The 22,717-nt window shown below is 43.1% G+C and overlaps 8 protein-coding genes across 8 annotated transcripts; 4 read left to right on the forward strand and 4 right to left on the reverse strand.

Moving 5' to 3' along the window:
- Window positions 1-78: 78 nt before the first annotated feature.
- Window positions 79-2,843, reverse strand: BYT42DRAFT_614619 (uncharacterized protein; the record flags this gene model as incomplete). The annotated part of the gene is made up of 4 exons (XM_051571871.1): window positions 79-1,772; window positions 1,848-1,947; window positions 2,039-2,652; window positions 2,834-2,843. 4 exons carry the CDS (start codon window positions 2,841-2,843, stop codon window positions 79-81), a joined length of 2,418 nt encoding a protein of 805 aa, XP_051423307.1.
- Window positions 2,844-4,827: 1,984 nt separating this feature from the next.
- BYT42DRAFT_614620 (uncharacterized protein) lies at window positions 4,828-5,501 on the forward strand (the record flags this gene model as incomplete). The annotated part of the gene is made up of 3 exons (XM_051571872.1): window positions 4,828-4,834; window positions 5,116-5,207; window positions 5,274-5,501. 3 exons carry the CDS (start codon window positions 4,828-4,830, stop codon window positions 5,499-5,501), a joined length of 327 nt encoding a protein of 108 aa, XP_051423308.1.
- Window positions 5,502-8,267: 2,766 nt separating this feature from the next.
- On the forward strand, window positions 8,268-8,847 carry BYT42DRAFT_572387 (uncharacterized protein). The gene has a single exon (XM_051568604.1). The coding sequence runs from the start codon at window positions 8,305-8,307 to the stop codon at window positions 8,596-8,598; it is 294 nt and encodes a 97-aa protein (XP_051423309.1). The 5' UTR covers window positions 8,268-8,304; the 3' UTR covers window positions 8,599-8,847.
- A 178-nt stretch (window positions 8,848-9,025) lies between these two features.
- Window positions 9,026-9,991, reverse strand: BYT42DRAFT_645514 (uncharacterized protein; the record flags this gene model as incomplete). Its single annotated transcript, XM_051572653.1, has 2 exons — window positions 9,821-9,991; window positions 9,026-9,755 (listed from the first exon to the last, which is right to left on the reverse strand). The coding sequence occupies exon 2, from the start codon at window positions 9,746-9,748 to the stop codon at window positions 9,026-9,028; it is 723 nt and encodes a 240-aa protein (XP_051423310.1). The 5' UTR covers window positions 9,749-9,755; window positions 9,821-9,991.
- Window positions 9,992-11,708: 1,717 nt separating this feature from the next.
- BYT42DRAFT_497488 (Plectin/S10 domain-containing protein) lies at window positions 11,709-12,351 on the reverse strand (the record flags this gene model as incomplete). The annotated part of the gene is made up of 4 exons (XM_051564499.1): window positions 11,709-11,824; window positions 11,890-11,964; window positions 12,037-12,219; window positions 12,300-12,351. 4 exons carry the CDS (start codon window positions 12,349-12,351, stop codon window positions 11,709-11,711), a joined length of 426 nt encoding a protein of 141 aa, XP_051423311.1.
- Window positions 12,352-13,954: 1,603 nt separating this feature from the next.
- On the forward strand, window positions 13,955-18,078 carry BYT42DRAFT_614624 (muts domain V-domain-containing protein; the record flags this gene model as incomplete). Its single annotated transcript, XM_051571873.1, has 15 exons — window positions 13,955-14,288; window positions 14,383-14,520; window positions 14,583-14,677; window positions 14,753-14,842; window positions 14,904-14,988; window positions 15,053-15,162; window positions 15,224-15,254; window positions 15,335-15,467; window positions 15,529-15,712; window positions 15,774-15,935; window positions 16,012-16,168; window positions 16,233-16,318; window positions 16,384-16,939; window positions 17,001-17,127; window positions 17,202-18,078. 15 exons carry the CDS (start codon window positions 13,955-13,957, stop codon window positions 18,076-18,078), a joined length of 3,165 nt encoding a protein of 1,054 aa, XP_051423312.1.
- A 79-nt stretch (window positions 18,079-18,157) lies between these two features.
- On the forward strand, window positions 18,158-18,556 carry BYT42DRAFT_614625 (uncharacterized protein; the record flags this gene model as incomplete). The annotated part of the gene is made up of 1 exon (XM_051571874.1): window positions 18,158-18,556. The coding sequence occupies one exon, from the start codon at window positions 18,158-18,160 to the stop codon at window positions 18,554-18,556; it is 399 nt and encodes a 132-aa protein (XP_051423313.1).
- A 2,135-nt stretch (window positions 18,557-20,691) lies between these two features.
- On the reverse strand, window positions 20,692-21,609 carry BYT42DRAFT_572394 (uncharacterized protein). The gene has a single exon (XM_051568605.1). It carries the CDS (start codon window positions 21,579-21,581, stop codon window positions 21,063-21,065), a length of 519 nt encoding a protein of 172 aa, XP_051423314.1. The 5' UTR covers window positions 21,582-21,609; the 3' UTR covers window positions 20,692-21,062.
- Between the last annotated feature and the right edge of the window lie 1,108 nt (window positions 21,610-22,717).

The following is a 22,717-nucleotide window of genomic DNA, read 5'->3' on the forward strand; positions in this document are numbered from 1 at the left end:
AGGAAAAAAGACTAAGATAGCTGTACAATCATATTATCACACAATATTAGGGGGGAAAAGGGGGAGGGGAGGTGTTGTTTAAGAGTGGCCGATGAGCCAGTTAACTACAGCTATTTCTTGATCCGCATGATCTTCCCAATCTTCGTCCTGTAAAAACCATTCTTCGTCACCATCTACAATGCCATGTTCGGTGATGGCTTGACTTGCGACAGTGCTCACATCAGATTCTCGTCGATGAGGAAGAGAAGGTACGACCAGCGTAGGCAATGGATGGGAATGGGAAGGATCGGTTTGCACTGCGGCATCCACCGTAGAATTTCGTGCGAGTTTCGATAAAAATGTTTGACGATCGGTCTCTCCCAGAAGAAGCATAATGCGTTCGTGTTGGGCTTTCAGCGCGACCTGATCGTGGGGCGACAAGGTCTGCATATCCAAAGTCCCGCGTTCAAATTTCAGGATTTTATCGAGCACAGTCCCGGCGTCAACGTTGGATCGGGGTTTCTTGTCTAATTCTTTGCCATTCGCACTCGTCTGTCGACGACGCGGGACAGAAATCAAATGACTATCACTCAACCGGCTCAGAGATAGTTGCGGGCCGATATCGCCCAAACTCGCAGGACCAGCTGCAGATTTGCGATGATGTGATATATCTTTGTTTTCCATGTTCAGAGCATAGCTTTCGTGGAAAGACGGAGGTCGGGCTCCACCGATCATCGAGGCACGTTTGGCCACCATGGACGATGGACGTTCGTATTTCTTCAAGGAATCGGCGGAGAAACGCACTTTTCGATCTTCGTCGTCACTCAGCACAGAGCTGGATCGTGCAAAAGACGAGGTGGTGCCAGAATTAGGTAAATCTTGATGATGCAAATCCAAGTGATTTAGTGACGTTGCGATCGACGTGGTCGCAGCGGTCAAGTCGGGTAATTGAACTCGGATACTTCGGCTGCCGGTGCTACGCCGAAGCAATCGGTCAGTGTAGGGTGAATGAACATCTAATGTGTCGTGCCCTGGTACTTTTTCCTTGGAAGTAGACGAGGACAACGAGGTGGAAGTGACGCTGGAAATAGATGTAGCTGATGATACTGGAGGTTTCGGTGCAGCGCGCGGGTTTTCGAAAGGGGTCAGCACAGGATCGTTGAATCGTTTGGGTGAGGTGTGATGGCCTGAGATGGTAGGTTTGTCGGAAGGACGACCGTTTAATTTACGCATCGCGCTATCCAGCTGAGATTCACGACGCCACTCAGGCGGTGGCGAAGTCGGCGTCTGCGCTGGTGTAGCCAGTGTTGTTGATTGGCGCGTGACCGGGCGATCATTCAGGTCATCAAGACGGAGCGAATCCGTGGTTTCGAGCGACCGTAATCGATTCGGTGTTAATGATACCCGCATGGTGTCTCCTGAACGGATAAGATCATCAAAATCAATGGCTGGTGCATCCGGGTCATAAATTGACGCCGTCGAGGATACCGGCGTGGATGTGCGATGCGTGCTGATATCGAGATTGCACGATTGGTGTTTTCCTTTTTTGAAAAAGCGAAACCCCTTTTTACTGCTACTGGAAGTGCCTACAGTATTGCTGCTGCTACTGCTGCTGCTGAGAGTGGACATGGGTCGATATTGCGAACTCGTATTGGATTTGAGCGAATGCATGGAGAAAGTGGATCGGTCACGGTGGCTCAAGGCGCTGGAAGATCGAATCGTCGGGTCAGATCCATCCTCGCTGTACTGATCGTATGCATGTTCCATCGAAACATCGGATCTCATGGTGCTAGCTATATAGCAATTTGATAAGCTTTACAGAAACGAGTTTCTGAAAAAAAAAAAGTTTTCTCAAGAAAATAGCTTACTGGAAATACGTAATGGATTCTGAGTGTGAAAGGAGGGAACCGGACTGGGCGCAGGAGAAGGTAGCATTTGCGGCTGGTAACCATAGGTTTGTGCTCGTTTCTGAGGATGGCAATGCAATTAAAAAAGGAAAGAGCGATCGTTTAAGTAATATGCTACGTAGGTTTCACTGGCGGTATTATGTCCTACTTACTTCGAGTCTGGCACGTAATTCGGAACGATGAAACGTACTAGCTAATTGCGGATCATCCTTCAATGTGAGAAACACCTCCTTAAGACGAATATACTCCGTGTTCTCATGCTCGGCCATCACTGCCATGGCTTTCAGCATATATTCGGTAATGTGTTCAATCACCGCGGTAATATAGACAACGACGATGGGCGATATTTCAAACCTTGCTGTCGATTTGGAAAATGGTTTGGATCGTTTATCTGCCAATGCACAACGTTCAATACATTTCTGTCGCAACAAGGTCAAGGCTTCTTTCATGGGGAATGGGTGGCCTTGGGTGCCTAGAAATCGGAGTCGTTCGTACGCTTCATAGTCGACGGTTTCCGTTTCCGTAAAAGTTTTGATTTCCAATTCTGCTTCGATAATGGCATTCTTTCCGAGAGTGGCCGGAATTAATTGGAGCACAGCGGTCTTGATACGCGACAGGTCGAAGGAGCTTGCTGAGGATAGCAAAAATGCAAGAAATTCGTCGTTGAATTGATTGACAGCTTGCAGAGCATCAGAGGATACACAGTAAGTACCGATTTCGGCGATGATGGCGTTGGCCGCTTGCTGGCAAATATACTGTGCATCAACTAGATAAAGAATGGCAGATTCAGTTGACACGGTTCCAAATGGCAGTTGGGTTTCCCAAAGCAACAGGCACAGCAACAAAGTGGAATAAGTTCAGGACAACGGTTTCGGGGAGTTCAAATTAAAGGTAGCCGCTGTTTAGAGGGGAAGTAAGGTAGGGGAACGGTGAATTGCAAAGCTTACCTTTTGACATAACAATGTGAGATGCGATCGTTTCAAATATGAAAGAAGATTAGTCAAACTGATGATGCATAACTCAGAAATGAGGAACTGAACAAAGAAAAAAAAAGAAAAAAGCCGTATATAAGGAGTTTAGGCTACGCGGACAGCGAACAGGAGTATAACCGATGAACACTGAAAATAACTGTATTAAAAAAAAAGGGAAACAAGCAAGGGAAAAGACAATGAGAGAAATAGTAAAAAAAAAAAAAAAATAACGCAAAAAAAAGAAGCTGCGAAAAGATCGAGCAATGTCACTGGATCTGGCGTGAAAGGAGGCGGACGGGAAGCGCTCACCCTACAAATTTTGGAGGAACATGGGGTCCACGGAATCCCAAAAAAGTCCGATCTCTCTGGAGATCTCTTTTTTACCAGTTTTTGAACCATCCATCAGTTTTACATAACTTCACCGCCAATCAGAATTCTTTCTTTTTAATCGTCATTTGATCAATAAACAATAACATAGGCTGAATCAAGGTAATCTAATGGACGATCATCATGTTATGGAAGTTGCGTCGGTTGTCGCGCCGATAAATTTGATAATCGAAAAAAAGCTGTAATCAACTTTTTTATTTGTGTTCCTGTTGTTTGGCTCGACATGGAACTCAGTTTGAATTTTATCGCCTTATTTCCATTAACACGGTACTGTCCGACAGGTTCCAGCAGATCGGCGCCAAGGCTCATTACACGAATCAATGGGAAACCTGGTGACAAATAATTTCGTATATCAGGCGGCAGTGAATTCGCACCCCTCCCCACCCCCGGGTAATGGATGCCTGTAAAGCATGGAAAAGTCCAACTTTTTCCCACAAGCAGGCACGATACCCTATCGCGACGATACCAACCCGCAAAAGTGTCACAATAGTCAATGAGGAGCATTTTCGACGAAATGAAGCATGACGATACAAGAAGGAAATGATGCATAATCGTGACGAATAAGTCAGACGAATTCCAACGGTTCTACTTTATCTTGCCGCTCATGGGATCCAGTCAATCAAAAATGCAAATGAACCGAATATATCGGAATCCCATTCCCTCCTAATTTTCCACATCAGGAGGCGCGCTTCAAGAACCCTGTAACCGGATCGCACACGTCAAGCATCAAAGCTTATGCATGTACGTAGCCAACTTTTTTTTTCTCTCTTCCCCGTATTTATCTCTGACGTTATTTCTAAGAAACCCAATCGTTGCTCAAGCAAATAGCCAAAAAAAAACCTTAAAACCGTATTCAATTTCTCGGAATAGAACAATTAGCGCAAATTGCTTACCACAAAGACCCTTGTTTGTAAATAAGCTTCCGTTTTATGATCTCGGACATGGTTTGTGGTCGATACACCATCTTCATTCTTGATCGTCTTCACTCAAAGATTTAAGTTGTTGATTCGGTGCAATATCTGTATGGATGAGCTCTTTACGTATCCGCGCTTCAATTTTAAGATTTAAAAGATCTGCAACAGCTCGCATTATCCGGTTATGCGACTTGGAATTCACGAAAAACTTGAATGGCTGCACTATGTCAGTGTCAGCGTGCCTGGATTGGAGGGAAAAGGAAAAGAAAAAAAAAAGAAAAGAAAGCAACTCCTCGAAATCATGTTGAAAAACCAATGACATTCTCACGAGAAATAAATGTGATAAACACCTCCAATTTGATGCGCACAGAAAGTGTCCTCCTACCCAGTATGGTAAAAAGATAAAGCTAAGTTTGACGGATTTTTATTTTATTTATTTGGACGAGCCAAGTGATCTTTCTAACTCCATACACTAAAAGGAATCAATCAATTTGCGGAAGATAAAATGACTAAATCTGAAAATATAACTTACCGACAAAATGTCGTGGTCCTATAGGGGCCGTATCCTCTTGCCAGACACTGGCAGACGGCCGTATAAAAGAATTCAGTGTAGAATTGACTGATTTTAGGGGAGATGGCTTCCAGAAGACGAGCTTGAAGATGATGACTATGGGACGTTTCTTCTTCCGGTGGCGTTTCTTGCGTCGAAAAAGGATGATGAGTGGATTCGAAAAAAAGCGAGCGAGATACGAGAGAAATTGAGTGGATACGAGAAAGAATCAGGCGGATACGAGGAAAAGCGAGTGAAACGAAATCCATTTCGATTGAAGTAATAGCTGGATTGGCTGACAAGATCCGCAGCTGCACGGAAAAGCAGAGAAAGACGAAAAAAAAATGGTAATTTGAGTCACTGCGATGGGTTGACATTTTTGGCTCATTATATATTACAGTCTTTAGAAGGACAAGCGACTACGGAAGCTGAAAGCCAATTACGTAGCAATTCAACGACGAACCCGAAGAGCAGCATAGACCTTCTGAGAAACTATGAGGTAGGACAAAAAAAAGGAAGAAAAAAAGAAAGCCCAACGCTTACTTTTGCTAATGTGAACTTTCAGATCGCTCAAGGAACGCGACAAGCGCTGCGTACCTTCTACTCATCAGAGATCGAGCTGAAAAATGAGAAAAAGCTTCGAATCATGGAGGCAAAGGCTTACCGAAAAATCCTGGCCGACGAACGGAAGTCCATATTGCAAGCAGCTGGCAAGAAGGCCAAACACGCGATTTTATGTATTGGCACCCAAGGAACCGGCGTTGGTTCCCCCATCAAGGGCCGTGCTAAATAAGGAGGAAAATGGATGAGTAAGACTTCTTCATCGTCAAAATACGCCGGTCGTAATGACAAACGAATTTCGAACCAGTGTGTCTTCTGTTACGGTCCAGTCGTACGGCCGACACGAAGAGCGACAGTGGACACCAAAGGAAAGCTTTTCTGTTCCGGGAGCGTCAATGTGCAGTAACCCCTATTGCATTGCCGTACAGCACGGACGCGGAACCCAAAGTGGCGATGGTATGGCTGCCGTTGCCATTGCTATTGCAGCAATCAGCACCATGAAAAACGGAATCACCCTTGCACCATTCAACCCCAGAAGAATCGGTCAACTTCATGCTCAATCCGAATCTTCTACGGCTGCTCCTTTAGCTGATTGACTGGAGAGTATGGCATTTGCATAACGGTGGAAACAGTCAGGCCTTCGGGTAGACCGACAACAATTCCGTTGAATTTCTACCTATCTTAGTATAGTCACGAATGAATATGTATTGATAAAATAAGATCAACAGTGTAAGCTTTAGTGTTAACGCATGAATGTAATTAGCGGTTCGAAAAAGTTGCAAGAGGACATAAAAAAAGTTTTGATGGGGAGCGCTTTTTTGGAAAAAGTGTAATCGAGAGTATCCCGTATCGCAATTTTACAGTGATGTGAATTTGGTTTTCGTCGATTATTTGGGTGTGATTTCGTTATGATTTTAGTCATTGCAATCGTAAGATTTTCTTTGGACCGATCTCAGACGACGTTTCAATCACTGCTTGGTGTTTTGTCATACGTTGTAGATCGGTTTGTCGCCAGGATTCGTCCATTATTGCAAATTGCTGGTTATAACTACAGTAGACATATTTGCATTCTGGATGAGCTTCTCCATTAGAATACCGATCGAGTCTCTTCATCCACGACTCGGATCTACCGCCAAGATCAATCCATATGGGTAACGCTGTCACAAGACAGCATTGCGGATCCTTCCAGATATACCTTGTAACCAAGGACTGCTTAACTGATAATTATCGATTACAACGAAACACTAAGTATGAATAAGCAGATCCCATTAATCGAGATCAAGCAGTCTCAAGGCATTCTGGTTGTCTTCTTTTTTCAACGTAATTCTTTCATATATCACAGCTGCAAATCGAAATATGATATGCTGTAAAATCAATGGGACTCAAGTCTATCTTCGAAAGAACAAGTTGTTGGTACGAGCATGTTGAAGATTCGGTGACGATAATCGAGTTGACTTTAAGATGCGGGTGTTATGTATATTTCGAGTTAGTTTTTGTCAGAATTGATAATGTTTGTTCGATCATATATCAGTCGATTGAAGTTGTACATTCCATTCACCACACCACTGCCATAGTTCCTTATTGGAAGACTTAGGCTTAGCGCATCAGACACTGATATGTGCTGAGTTAATTAATGGTCATGCAGAAAGTACGTTGGACAAGAAGCTGGCTTGAGATATCTCGCTGGACAGTAAGCTGAATGAAGAAGCTTGCACCAACACACTTGACGCACGCTATATGTACGCATTCACCCGTTGCGGACATCACTTACAATTTCGGCTTCAGTAAAGAGTTTAGCAACCATCGGTAAGCTAGGTTTGTCCGTTACATGAATTTTCTTCTGGACTCAGATTACGCAAGAGGATCAGCAGTTGCGTTCTTCAAACATAGAGAGTGAGGAGAGAAATCTGCTGGGAAAAGCTACATTAAGCAACTGAAATCAGCTGCACTATGCGAACTCGATATCTATGCAGACTGCGTCTGCGGTAAGCTATTCCAGGTATCCTCTGAAATCTAATATCATCGATGCAATGGATGATGTAATGTTTGGTGAAGAAGGAAGAATAAAGATCGTAATCAGAAAGACATAAGGTATGTTGAAACGACATTTAGTAAGAACTAAAGGAAAGGAAGGATAAAATACGAGATATGAATCATTAGTTCTATAATCTATATCTGTTTACAGTCAATAATGGATCATTATGTGCATTTACAAAATTATAAGAAGACATCTATCTTTTAGATAGCTCTAGCTCTTTTGAATGACGAAAGATCATTCGCAAGAGGAATGAGTGATTTAAAAAATTTCATTCATTGTGCTGTTCGGCATTTGTGAGCAGTTGGAGCAGTTGTGACCAAATTCCCAAATTTGTGGCCAGAGAACATAATACTTTCCTGAAGCCTCTTAGGAAATCAGATGGATATCCATATTACACACAATGGAACATCCATTAACTGGCCAGCAACTTGGAATTTTTGGTTACGGAAATGTATCTCATTTCGTTCATACAAATTCTCGGATAGTTGGCACTCTCCAACGGAAAAAGGAAATCTGTCGCATGAGGACAACTGCTGTGTGGTACGAATTTCACATCCAATACGTGCTGAGTTTGTGATCTCCGCATTATATAAAGTCCTTTGATCGTAGAACATGGTAAACGTTGAACCACTTTATGTATCAAACAATTGAAGTGCTCTTTAACAATGGCCGTCAATTGGAGTTTCTCTGTTCATACATTGATCAGGGAAGCATGGTTTTCTCCGCGTGCAATGATTCAGGGGAGCGTAATGCAACCGTTAATTATGGATCAATATTCCCATGCTTCTCCTAAACAGAAAACTAAGAAGCTTTGGCAACACATTATATATCCTTTGTACGATAAAAACGCAGATCGGTGCTGAAAATATTTGCATGAGCACATTCAACAGTTATTCAGCAACAACATATAAAATACCGGGTTTCTACCGCGTCCAACTAATTTCCCTCGTCCGCCCTAAAAAAATTTTTGCTCCCTTTTAATTTTATTTTTATTTTGATGCATCTTTCTTCAGTCCTACTTGTTTCTCTCCTAGCCAGCTGGGCTTCCGCCACCCAGTTATCGGATCGCGGTTTATGCACGATCGAAGGCGATTCAACGGATTGCGCTTTGGCTTGTTCCGAAATGACAGAAGGCAACGGTATTTGCGTCTACGACCGTTGTTACTGCACTGACACCGGTATTGGCAATTGCGATGACAACAATCACGAGGGCTGCGACGCCATTTGTCAAGATTTATCCGAGAGCCTTATTGGATTTTGCATGGATAATCGATGCAACTGCTTGTCGTAACCATTCCCCATACGCTAATGCGCTAAAAAGGATAATCCTCAAAACGCCGATTTCACGTAAAATGCGCATACCTCACAACGTACTCGACGTATTCCAACATGCCCTCGCGACCTGTTTTGTTACCCTACTTTTTTCTCTCTGTCGTACACAATTTCACCACAAACCTTTATTCTACATCTGATACCTATTAGTAATCATTAATGCAGTTTCATGCGTCAAGTATTTGTATATAAAATCCAAAAATTGAAGGCCTCACACTGAATAATGTAGTATTTATTTTCATTAAGAATCACGAGTAAAATTTAATACTTTCAACACCACAGCATTGAATAATAGGGCGGTCCGGCCTTGAATTTCTAATGATTGTTGAGAATTTGCCCACTTGGGAAATACAGTTGTTCTCACTTGTGGGGAAAAAAGAATGCCATTATTCCGATACTGCATGCTTGGTATCTGTGGGTGGGGTGAATGGTGGAGGAGGATGAAATAGCAAGGAGGTCGCTGATGATCGGCGATCGGAATCAATATGCTCATACGGAGGGTTTGGATGAAAATCGTAGGATACAGGCAATGGTTGTCGGACAGATACTGGAGTAGTGGGAGTCGTAGACATAGCAGGTGTCTGTGGATGCTGAAGTGCGGATGTAGGCACTTCAAATGTATGAATGGGGATAGGCGGGACATATTCTAGTTTCCATGTTTGATCCACCAGTGAGGGTGCTTTAGGCATCACCGGTGTCGGTGCTTGTGAAGGATAATAGGTATGTACAGAGGGTGATCTAAAACGACTTTGGTATTGGTCGTCTATGGCATGGGGTGACATGCTCGGATAAGCTTGATACCGCATCATATAATCAGGATCGGCATGGATAGGGAGTTGGATTGTGTTCATGCTTTCCATTGATTTTTCAGGTTTTCGCATCGTCGAAGGGTTATCATAGGCCGTGTAATCGTACTGCGCTTTGGGATGAGCTGGTGCTACTGCCGCATGGTGAGAAGTGTGAGTGGTCGTGTAATCTGTCCATTTCATTTCCGTCGGTAGACGACCCACGGAGTGCCGTTTGATAGGTTTGGCGACGCATGTACAAGTAGCTAAAATGATCCAGAATGCGCATGTGGCAATAGCAAAAATCCACGTCCCGTCTACCATGATGCAGCTGTTGGGAACTGACTTTTTTAGATGACAGCCTCTCAGATAGCGCGAAGAAGACACCCGTCTTACCGATGATATAACAGGGGAAATAGTTTGTCATGCTCAGTATCCAACTTTGAGCAATAATTGATGAAACCATGAGCAGGCCTGGTAAACTCAATGACACCGTCCGTCCAGGGTTCCTGTCCCCCGAAACCAGTGACAGCCAGTATGGTGAAAAAGAGAGGCACAATATTCACGATGCTCAGGATTTTGTCACCTCGTAAAATATGCCCACGGTTGCAGCAGCATGCATGCAAGCCTATGGCGGTAGCGCTTAGCAACGATAGGCCTAGCGTAATATACCAAGCCATATACTACGTTTGCATCAGAATATGGAATAATTTCTCGATAGTCTTCCGGAAAATTTTGTGAAATGGGTGTACTTACTTGCCAATGTCCGGCGGTGAGCCAGTCAGAAATGAACATCTAGTATTCAGAGTCAGTCTCATATGGCAAAGAAGTCGTGTATGTTATGCGCCACCTGACGTTGATATGCAGCTAATAAGATACATTGGGTTGCGTGGCACGCAAAGGCGATGATACTAGTCAAAAATAGGAAGATCCGGATGACATTGATGAAAACAATAATTCGCATGTCGATGTATCATATAAAATTTGAGTCGCAGAATACGAATACAACGAATGCCTGAAGCTGTAAAGTTATTATATTCGACGTCTTATAAGTAAGGAGTAAATAAGGGGATCAAGATGAAGGAAATTTTGGATCAAACCGTAGCCCATTATCCACATGTTTTTGACGAAAGGTAAAAAATAAAATAAAAAAAATACTCGGTTTTATTATTTCTCCACGCCCTTTTCATGCGAAAACTAATGCCAAAAATGTATTGGTTTTTCGCAGCCATTCAATGGCTTTCGAAAAATCCTCTTTACTTGGAAACAACCAAAAAATTATTTCGATCTATAAGCAAGAAAGGGAACACTCTCCCTTTGGAAGAATAAAATTTCCGTTTGAAAACGCATGCATGCAGACCATTTAATCTATCCTTGACAGATTTGGATTCATGGGTGAACACCTTTTTTGGGTTACAACAATGGCCACTCGCCCATGATTGAGGTCACCTTGAGAAAAAGAGTAATGGTCAGTAAATTTATATTATGGGAAGCCTGTACGATGCCAGCAACACAAGGACTCTACCATCAATTATCACGCCGCTTTATATTATATAAGGTGGGCAATACCCCACTGTAAAGATTGCACATGTTGGTGACTGTGATGTATCCCCTGTGCAGTTGTTCTCTAAACGAAATATGTCTTTTTCAAGTTTTGCAGATCCTCAAACGGTACTTACTCTGTAAAATTGAGTACATAGGCGAATTTGGTGAGAATCCATACAGGGAGAATCTAACCTCAGATCAAAGCGATGGTCAACACTTTTTTCCGATGACCTAGACGCAGTACGGCATTAGGGTTGACCCGATTCATTATTGCGTTACGAATAAAGAAGAAAACGACCATATTTCCGCAGCAATATATGCTCAAGCGCACAAAATGGTCTGAAAGAATTTACCCCACTCATAAAAAGCCCTGAATTTCCCTCGACATAACCATGACTACAAAAATACTCGCACTACCATTGGTCATTCCCATCTATTCCAATCGTAATTCAGTTTGAAAACTGCAAAGTTCACCGTAATAATGAGAAAAGGACACCTCAAAATAAAAAAGATCCAGACACCATCGCCACTATAAATGATCGGACATCGGAAGGATTCTAATCAGGAATGTGATTTCTTTTTTGTTTATGAAAGTGCGTGCATCTGCGTTCTTTTTATGATCCAAGATGTGATTTTAGCTCGTTTCGTAAACTGCTAACATTTACTCGCGACGACGACCTAACACAAGAACGATATTACATCAGCCAATCTAATCGACCCTAGAATATTTTGATGATCTTTACTTACCGAAACCACCACGGAATTCAGGCTTGAAGTCACCAGAAGCACCCTCCTTGCGTCTGTAGTCATCACGGTCACCGCGGGGACCACGACCACCTTCACGACCCTCACCGACTATAAAAAGGGATGGTTAATATCGATCCAAACGTCGGTTACATAGATTTTTTTCATATTCTTACAGTTGCGACGGGGAGCGGCAGGACGAGCAGCCTTCTTCAAGGTAGCGGGGACAATCTCAGTGGGCAAGTGAAGGTCTACATGAAAATAAGAGTGCTGTCAATGATATTGTACATGGATTTCGTGGTAAAAACTGTGATGATGCTTACACTCGCGGAGATAGTCAATACCCTCGTTAGTGAGAGTATAGTAGTAGTATTGCCAAGAGAACTGAGTCTTGACGTAGCCCTTGGAGGTCAAAGACTGCATGATCTTGATGACTTCGAGGTTGGGAACGTCAATTTCAGAGTGCTTGGGAGCATTGAAGTCCTTGGCAGCGACCAACGCACCGTCTACAAGAAACAAACTTTTTAGTCATCTCGACTAGGCTCATCGATAAAAGTTCGGTTGAAATGGGAGACAAATGGCGTACCCTTGAAGAGAGCTTCGTAAATAGCCTTTCTGTTTTGCTTCTGGACAAGCATATTGTGACTAATGTTATCAATAATGGCAAAAATATAAAATGTAAGTAAAGTCTCTCATTGTCACCATTTCCCTTGACCATGGCAGCCCAAAATATGCCATCCGATGATTTGCTTGCCATCCACACTTATTACACTTGTAATCAATCCCCTTTCCTATTCATCCATCTTTCCAATCCTTCTGTGTCCCATCCACACACTGTATAGTGACCACCCATACTTACAATGCGGTGATGAAAGAGGGCTTGCTTCGAATGCACACGCCAACGTCGCTTGAGCCCCTCTCCCAGACCGGTGGAGCCGTTGCCCGACGAGCACCGGAATATGACATCACTCTAATTTTTGTCCGGCTCAGTCTGAACGAGAGGGAGCGGCGATTGAAATGTAGCGACCGTTGCCCTATTTTTTTTTTGCTGCCAAGTCCCTGACACACGTTCGCATTATGTGTGCTACCAAACTCTTTGCCAGACTTTGTTCATACACCAAGACCGTATTATCAAAGACCACGCTAATGTGGTTTTAGATTGAACCCAAAAGCCACTGCTGAAGTTTGTGTGCATACAATAGAGTAGTCACGTCAAATCTCTCTGCCTGCGATCCTTTCGAGACGAGTAGATCGCTTCCATCTCAATCGTGTTGCGTTCAAATTATCTCATGCAGCACTGGATAGTTTTTCCTCGTACTGATAATGGTGAGTCAGCTTTACTGTGCCTTGCTACTGCTACTGGGGACGACGCTGCTGCCCCTGTGGGATGCAGTTTGAAAACCAAGAGTGAGTCGTCATGAAACAAACGCTTTCATAGCATCCCTCCCAGTTTCTCGTAACTTTCTTCCCTTCCAAAATTTTATCTAGGGAACTCACTTGAAGCTGCTTTTTGTCTATCGCGGTTTGCACCCACCGCTTTTGTATTTCCCTGCATTTCGTTCCCTTTATTTCCCTTGCCACTTTGTTTTCTTTGCTACTGGCCTTTTTTTTCCCCAACCTTCGTGACGTACAGCATTAGATTAACGGCTTCTTTTTGGGAACCAGTTTTACACTACATTGATATCAGATTGAGAGAATCGTTCTCAAAGGCGCAGCTCACTTTAATGCTATCGCATGCAAAGGATAGTTTAGTAAGCAGTTATAGATCAATATCTCGATGCAAAAACTACATAACAAAGCTTATAATGCGTCAGTGTGCTTTCATTATTGAGAATGCGCGGAAAGCTAAACAGCTTTCGTGGATTCTAACAGAGATTCTGTTTTTTTCGTCCACCGAACAATTTCAGACTGACCCACGTCGTTCAAGATCCTGAATAGCTTTCTCCACATTTTTGAACCATTGTCCATATGAGTGACGCGTATAGTAAATTTGCTAGTATTATGTGCCAAATTTATAGTGACTTCCGATTTATATTATCGGTGCCATCGTCTTGCTGACGTCCGGAAGTGAGTGATTAAAAAAAGTCGCTTTTGGGAGTGTGAACTCCGATAAACTTTTCGGAGCGGAATGCGCACATCGCGTGCAGCCCAGTCACACGTTGTCTCACAGCGTGATTCCTCGTCGCGTCGCGCGTTTCCCTTTTTTTTTCTTTAGATACTGGGACTTTTTGACATTTGGTCATGGCAGGCTCTTCAAAGACGAACAAGAAAAATGGCACAACGGGGTCTTTGGGATCAGCCGCCCAAAAGACCCTCTTTTCCTACTTCAAGCAAGCACCCGTGCCTGCTGAACGAACAACACCCACACCCACCGAAAAGCCAGTAACGGAATCGTTGGCGGTCCGAGAACCAGAATCTAAAGAAGAAGACGCGATGGACATTGACAATGAGTCGCAGAACGCTTCAGATAATGTAAAAGAAGAAGTGTCCTTGCAAGGTCGCCCAAGGAAACGAGCAAACTACGTCGAATCGGAGGACGATCACGAAGACTCACCATTACCTTCTTCTACTCCAGGTAATTAAAATAAGAGCAAGACACAGAAAAAAAGTTACGGGGAATATAAGTAGTGCAACATAACCGATGGTTTTTATTTTATTGGATTCTGAAGGCAAGAATGAGCAGACAAGAAAAAGAAGGCAGAAGAAACGCATTATCGATGAAGACGACGAAGACGACGAAGACGACGAGTACGTGCCTGCCGCCATTGGCAATGACAGTGACCACGATGAGGATACTTATGTGCCTGGTATGACAATTGAAGGAGAACAGACCAATCGTTATCATCTAATCCCGTGATTATTGTTTCAGAGCACTTTGATGATATGGATGAGGACGAGATCAAATCGCCTGTCAAGCTGCATAAATCTCCAGCCGCCGTGACACCACTCCGTGAACGATTCCAGGTAAATTACTCTGCATTAAAAAATTGACATAGAAAAACGCATTCACTCATTCATTTCCTCACTTTGATGCTGCAGTCCATATCGATGTCTCCATCATTGAAAAGACCAAGTAGTAAAAGCAGCCAAATGCTTGCAAACTTGTCAACGAGTGAGGCACAGAAAAAGGTGCGTTCAACCCATATATTATCAACCAGATCGTCAGCTCAATGGAGATAAAACTGTGTAGGAACGTACGCAAAAGTTCAAGGAAAAGAATGACGTACGATACTCATGGCTTGCAGAACAAAAGGATGCCAATGGAAACCCAGTGGGTATGTGTGTTGCTGTAATCCCTTTTTCACTGCAAGTCATCTAAAAGGCCTTCGCAAATGATAGGATCCCCCGAGTATGATCCGCGTACTTTGTATATACCTAAGCAAGCTTGGAACAATTTCACGCCATTTGAACGACAATATTGGGAAGTCAAATCCAAGCAGTGGGACACGGTACGTTGTTAATATGGGTGAGCGAACTTGGCCACGAATACTCATCGTCAAACTTTCGTAGCTTGTCTTTTTCAAAAAGGGGAAATTCTACGGTAACACTTCGCTTCCACTTTGTCTATCTGCATTCATTAGTGTGTTTTTTTATTGATGTTTACTTACTTGCACTCCATAGAGCTCTACGAAAAGGACGCAGATATTGGTCATCAGATTTTCGATTTGAAAATGACCGATCGTGTCAATATGCGGATGGTTGGTGTACCCGAAATGTCATTCGATTACTGGGCTGCCCAGTTTATTGCAAAAGGGTAGGCACAGAGGTTAGACAAGCTGGATCGTCACATATCATTTAACAGGATGCTTGATTAGACATAAAGTGGCGCGAGTGGATCAGATGGAAACGGCAATTGGAAAAACCATGCGCGAGAAAACGGAACAGAGTAAAGCTGACAAGATTATCCGACGCGAGTTGACGTCTGTCCTGACTGCCGGCACATTGGTCGATGCTGGGTTATTAACGGACGATATGAGCACTTACTGCATGTCAATCAAGGTAAGCTCAAACGTCTCGATATAACCCTGTCTTTGTCTATTCACTGGAAAAATTATGACAGGAATATTGTCCAGCGGAAAATTTGCCACCGACGTTTGGTATTTGCTTTGTTGACACTGCCACTGCAGAATTCAATGTGGTGACTTTTGAGGATGATGTCAATCGCACCAAATTTGAGACATTGATTATGCAAATCAAACCGCGAGAACTTGTGACAGAAAAGGTATTTCTCATCGTCATGAAAGAATGAAAATGCTATCTGGATGAGGTGGGAACTCATTTCTTCAATAATAATATAGAACCGATTGAGTCAGTCCACCAGGCGCATTCTCAAGAATACGCTGGATAGCCCCATCTGGAACATGCTTATGCCTGATATCGAATTTTGGGATGCACGAACTACCGCTGACGAAATTCGAATTGCTGGTTATTTTAACAGCAACCTGGATAACGACGGTGAGTGCAATTACAACATACAGTTGAGAGAAGAATCGAACATAACTGACCCATCTTGATGCAGACTCTTGGCCTCAAGCATTCAAGGCGGCTTTGGAAAAACCGATACTGATGTCGGCCGTGGGCGGCCTACTTTGGTATTTACGATCGGTAAGAGCAGAAAATGAGAAAAATCTCGCGAAAATATGGGAGTACTGACGTGTTTTTGTGTAAAGCTCAAACTTGATAAGGAATTGGTGTCAGCCCGAAATATTCATGCATACGATCCTATCCGCAATGCTTCGTCATTGGTGCTTGATGGACAGACGCTGGCCAATCTTGAAATTTTCCAAAACTCTTACGATGGTTCGACGGAAGGCACACTGTTCAAGTTGATTGGAAACAGTGTAACACCTTTTGGCAAACGATTGTTTAAACGGTGGTTATGTCATCCTTTGCGACGAGCCGTCGATATTAACGCTCGCTTGGACGCTATCGAAGACTTAATGCGCATGGTGGATCTGCATGAAGAACTGACCAACCATCTTGCCGGTATGCCGGATTTGGAACGTCTTATATCTCGTATCCATTCCGGTCGATGCAAGGTGAAAGAGTTTCTTACCACCTTGGAAGGTTTCAGGAAAACGCAACAAATCATTTCCTGTCTGCGTAGCTATGCCGATAATCTTACATCCGCTCTTCTTCAAAATCTGGTGGAAAGCTTTCCAAACATTGACGAACGTGTGGAGTTCTTTAGCCAAGCATTTATCACGGCCGAAGTGGACATTGATTGTAAGTTGGACCAAATCCACATGGAAGAGAATAATGATTTAACCATTTGCTTGGATGACAGATCAAAAAATGATCTCCATTATCCCAAAAAAGGGAGTCAATAAGGAGTGGGATGCACTTAACAAGCAAATCAAAGATCTCGAAGTAGAATTTGATCGGTATCTGTTACAGCTTAAAAAGGACCTTAGGTAAGCTCAAGTAGTCCAAGAAAACAATTGTCTCTTTTTTTGACCACCATCTAACAACGACATCCGGTAAATAGATGCGCCAAGTTGGTCTTCAAAGATCTGGGAAAGGAGATCTACCAGGTAGAGGTACCGAAAGGTGTCAAGGTACCGCAAGACTGGATCCAACTGTCCGCGACGTCCAAAGTGAATCGTTACTGGAATAGCAAAATCAAGGGCATGGTCACACAATACAAGGAACTGCTGGAGACCAAGAATGCGTTTATCAAGAATTTCACGAGCGAAGTGTATGCTGATTTTGACCAGCATTATGTGATGTGGTTGAATGCCGTGCAACATATTGCTCAAGTGGATGCGTTGGTGGGGTTAGCCAAAGGATCTATGAATCTCGGCGAACCGGCTTGTCGTCCGCAAGTCTTGGAACAGGAAGAAAGCGTCATGGAATTCGAAGAATTGCGCCATCCCTGCGTTGTACCCGGTGTTGCGACCGATTTCATTCCCAATGATACCCGTCTTGGTGGACAAGAACCCAGCATCATTGTTCTCACAGGTCCGAACATGGGCGGAAAATCCACGCTTTTACGTCAAACATGTGTTGCCATCATCATGGCCCAACTCGGCTGTTACGTCCCCGCCCGATCGTGCCGTCTTACCCCTTGTGATCGTATTTATACCCGTATCGGTGCCAATGATAACATTATGGCTGGTCAGTCCACGTTCATGGTCGAACTAGCCGAAACTTCGAAAATTTTACATGAAGCCACGCCACGCTCCATGGTGATTCTCGATGAACTCGGCCGTGGCACATCGACTTTTGATGGTTATGCTATCGCCTATGCTGTGTTACACTATCTCGCAACGCATGTCGGCTGCCTTGCAATGTTTTCCACTCACTATCAAACATTATGTCGAGAATTTGAACGCAACCCGGAAATCAATAACATGCATATGTAAGTTTGACATCTCTATTTATTTCAACGCTCTTTTTGGTCACAGGACTCATTATGTATTTAATCATCTCAGGGGATATATCATGGATGAAAATGAGCAAAATGTTACATTCCTTTACAAGTTAACCGCTGGTATTTGCGAAAAGTCTTTCGGTATGAACGTGGCCAGCATGGCTTCCGTGCCTCAATCTGTCATTCGAAAAGCAGAACAAGTAGCCGAAGAGTTTGAAAAGACGCATCGTCTCAAGGACACAACGTACAACATGATGGTAGACGGTGCAGAAACCGAGTCTGTTCCTATTACCCCCGCCGTGCTTACCGACTTTGCATACCTGATGCGGTCATGCGACCTGGATGATAAAGCCGAGGATATTGGGGACAAGGCTGAAGATATGCTCACATCCGAAGGCCGTCAATTACGACAAACTCGTGTCTTGCAACGTATCTTGAAAGGATTTTCGCGCATTGTTCATTCCACCTAAAGCTAGGCTGACCACACATTATTCAATTTCCCCTCTTTTTCACTACCTCTTCACCCAGAAAATAATTATGCTTCTAGCTTTGCATGCATCTATTGTATCAAACATCGGTCCATCCACCAGTATATCAAAAATCCCCCTTCACAAGTGGCTTTATAGCGCTGTTCAAAGCGCAGCGGCACCATGATGGAAAACTTTGCTTTTTATGGATTTCGTATGAATTCTTGTGAAATCAAAAAATATGTGATAACCTTGTGCAAAAGGACAATTCACAGGATCCTCCAGTATTTTATACACCGCACCACGCATGGATATAGCTTATTGAAGCTACAGTGCTACCGTATTCGCTGTTCAGCAGCTGATCACCCTCTCTACTCTGAGCTGTAAAAAGGAGTTGAGGTAAAGCGTAACGTGGCGACGATGCGGTTAGGTAGTACAACAGGAACATTACACTCTGAAAACGCCAACACGATGAGCACAGTCACCAAAAGGTTTAAGTTCAAGGGATCAGCGAGTAGTTGTTTTGATCTCATGCCGCCAATCCAGTTCCTCATTGCTCGTCACCACATTTGTGAGTCCATGTTTTTGACGATAATGATGTCAAGAGCAATCTCCCTCAGTTGGAACGAATAACCAATAGGTCAGTTTGACGTTAACTGAGCCAAGTAGCCTGGGCAAGAGTGAGCTGCGGCAGGCAGAAAACATGAATAAAAAAGGATGGTTTTGGACAAGAAGAGTTTATTGGACGTTTTTGAATAGAGAACAGGTGAACGACAAACAGAATAAAAAGCCTACCCTATTCATTGATCTGCCTTTTTTCAGCAGGTCTATTTTCTTATAAAACATACCGTTTTGACGTCGCTTTAGGCATCAACTGGAAACGGCTGTAATATAAAGAAGTTAAGAGTTTTCATTTTATTTTTCTTTTTATATGAAGTGGCGTAGTTCGTCCACAGGACATTAAGCTCACTTTTTTATTTTATTATTCAACACATAAAGAATAATAAAGGCAAAAGCCTTTTCTTTTTTTTTCATTTACCTTTGTTGCGATTAAAAAGCAAACCCACCGACATACCTTCCACAATGACCGCGCTGATGACTAGTCAGGCGCCCAAAGGGAAGAGCCGACGGGAACGAAAACAATCTTCTTCAGAGGATGGCCAATCCTATCATTAGAGGATGGTTTTCGGATTTTTCGCCATACCCCGAATGCTTTACCAAAAACCGGAGCGTTCATCATTACCAGTAACCACCAGCCTAGCAGCCCCTGATTCCGAACTGGCGCACAAAAGAAAAAAAGAGATACGAAGAAACGCCCTCTTTTTATATCTTTTGCGGACCTTCGATTTGTGACCCTGTTTATGACCGCGAATGCACCTCATTGGCTCGATTCTCGCAACAAAACTGGCGAAATTCAGCGCCTCACACTTCTTTCGCGTAAGCGATGCAAAGAGGAACTGCGCCGTGTCATTCATGCTACCAGCAGCATCCAACGTATACTACAGTCACTCTATAACGTGCACTATAGCCTATGATTGGACGCTGGTGCGACATGCTTCAGACTTTGCGCACATGCTTTCTCTTGTTTTGTGGTATGAGTTTCTCATACCTTGCCCTGCCCCTTTGTATCAGTTTTGTTTCGCCTGAAACCGTTTATACAAACTATGCTATAATAGTAAAAGCTCATTTACTACTGCACATTGACAGGGTGCTATTCCCATGGTGCCGTGTTGCAATGGCGATGGAACACAAGTCATTTTAAGAATATACTCCAGACTATATTCTAGGCTGCGCCACCCGGTCCTCTTTTTAACATACCAATATCAGCAGTAAAGATGATGCATACCAAGACTCTGGCACCTGTTTAAGCTAATTTCCTGTTGTGGGATGTGTTGTATTTTTGTTCGCATGAATTTAATTTGCAGGACTGTGCAATCATCTCCACCTGAAACGGAGTTTTTTGATGGAGGTTGCGAAAACGGAACTCCAACTGGCTTCTTGTACGCTTCATTTGTCACTGCTTCTGTTTCTATGGTGCTTTCGGCGATTGTACTCTTCGTTTTGAGGTTTTTATGGCGTGATGCTTGCGTTGTGAGGATAAAACACCACGCCCGAAAAAGGCCAGACAGCGAATTGAAGGCGGAACCAAGAGCTGCTGAATAGATAGAGATATAAAGCATAATCAGCTTTTCTTATGGACTGCTCTCGAATATCATGGACCCGATAACTGTACCACAGGTGGAAACGCGAACCGAGAGATTTTTAGTAACGATTATTTGAAGATAACTAAGCGCAATTATTTAGAAGGGCTGATGTTGGAAAAAAAGGAGTTGACGCTGGTGCGTCTAGTGCTATTGATCTCTCTTCTCTATTAATTGAAAATGACCCATCCAGTAACATCAATTTTTTATTGTATGTAGGTGTGAATTAGTGACGTTTGAAAGCAAATAGTAAAGATTATCATGTGTATTTACAAAGAGAAGAAGGAAATAAGATGAATCAAAATATTTTACGGAGAGCAAAGTTTAGTAATTTTCATGGACCTTTCAACACGGGTCGTGGCACTAAAGTGTCCCTGGACTCTTTCGTGGCGCCTTAAAGCGTCCAACCGAGTAAACTTTTTGCCACAATGATCACATCGACACAGAGGCCGATTTTGCTGGTGGATCGTTTGATGCCGCGACAAGTCATACGAACGTCGGAAGGATTGGTGACAAGTACGACCTGTGACTGGATCGACGTAACTGCATACAAACTGATGGTGCATCTTATCCGAAGCGGCTGTGCGTGAAGTGATCCTCGTCATGGATGGCTTTGAATTAAATGGATAGGAGGAATTGAATGATTTCGTCTTGTCGGCCGGTGAAAAATGGATAGGAGCAAGTTGTGCGTGTGGCAATGGCCTGTTGATCGTGAGCGTAGAAATGGCAGGTAATTGGATTGTTTTTGGTGGCGATAAGGATGATCTGGATACTACAGTATTTGCTACTCCATGCGATCGTTCTGTATCACAATAATAAGCTTGCATATCCGATTGGGTCGCATTTGCATAGGACCATCTATTGGGGGTCTCAGAACCCATCGATTTCATTCCATCGTTCACATCAGCCAACGAAATGGCCGAATCCTTGCGACAGTATGCGTTGGAAATTCTTAACACGGTCGGTTTAATGACTGGCACGTTGCATGCTATAGCTATTGAGTTTTGAGTTAGTTGAGACAATGCTCTTATCCCATGAAGAGTAAACATTCAATCACTCACTTGTACTGGGCGGCGAATAAATTGTTTTCCGCCGCAACCATAAATCCAAGCGTTCATGGCGTCTCAAGGCTTCTTTAAGGCTAAGGTCATCGTAGATCTCGCGCGACAATTTATCTGCCGTCAGATAGTAGTCATCTATTTTGATATGCTGTGTCTAATTTAGATGCATTTATCCTAAAATACATCAGCGATATTGATATACCATCAATGTCCGTTTAATTTTTTCGAGCAATTCGTGAAATCGAGGAAATCGATTTTGATGGGCACACAGATGGACAGGGAAACACAGCCGATCATTTTCGACACAGACACTATTGATGTTCTTGATTATCAGCACCCATGCATGTGGCACAGAACAAAAGATCAGCAAACAAAAAGAGATTTACCGTAATCGATAGATACTGTTATGCAACATTCAAGAAAAAGTTCGCAACAGAGATTTAATAAGAAGAAAAAAAAACCTGATCCAAATCCCGTATTGTTTCTTGTATTTGTTATCCCATTTTTTTATAAGCTACGTTTTTCTATGAAAGGATCAATTCGCTCCACTCCAAGACGGGGACATTTTAAAGGGATTATTCCCAATGCTGACGAGAACATGTGGCTGTAACAGCGCGAGGAACGTGGATCAGGAGGAAAAAGGTCGAGCCCAAATCAACTTATTTTCCTGCTCCTATGCCTATTTTTTTTTTCCCTCAACTCAATTGCCACCGGAATACTCCTTCATCTTCATTCTTCCCTTTCATCCTCCCTTGTCTTGCATACTCCTTTTTTTTTTTTTTTTTTTTTTTTTTTTTTTTTTTTTTTTTACATGTTCACAAATGCCTCTGCTGTTAAGAACAAGCCCTTATTTCCGTCAATTCAGCGTTTGCCCTTGTGTTCACTCTGACTCTAAATAAACA

Source organism: Radiomyces spectabilis (genome assembly GCF_025331425.1).
Source record: "Radiomyces spectabilis strain NRRL 2753 chromosome Unknown BYT42scaffold_7, whole genome shotgun sequence".
Lineage (NCBI taxonomy): Eukaryota > Fungi > Mucoromycota > Mucoromycetes > Mucorales > Radiomycetaceae > Radiomyces > Radiomyces spectabilis.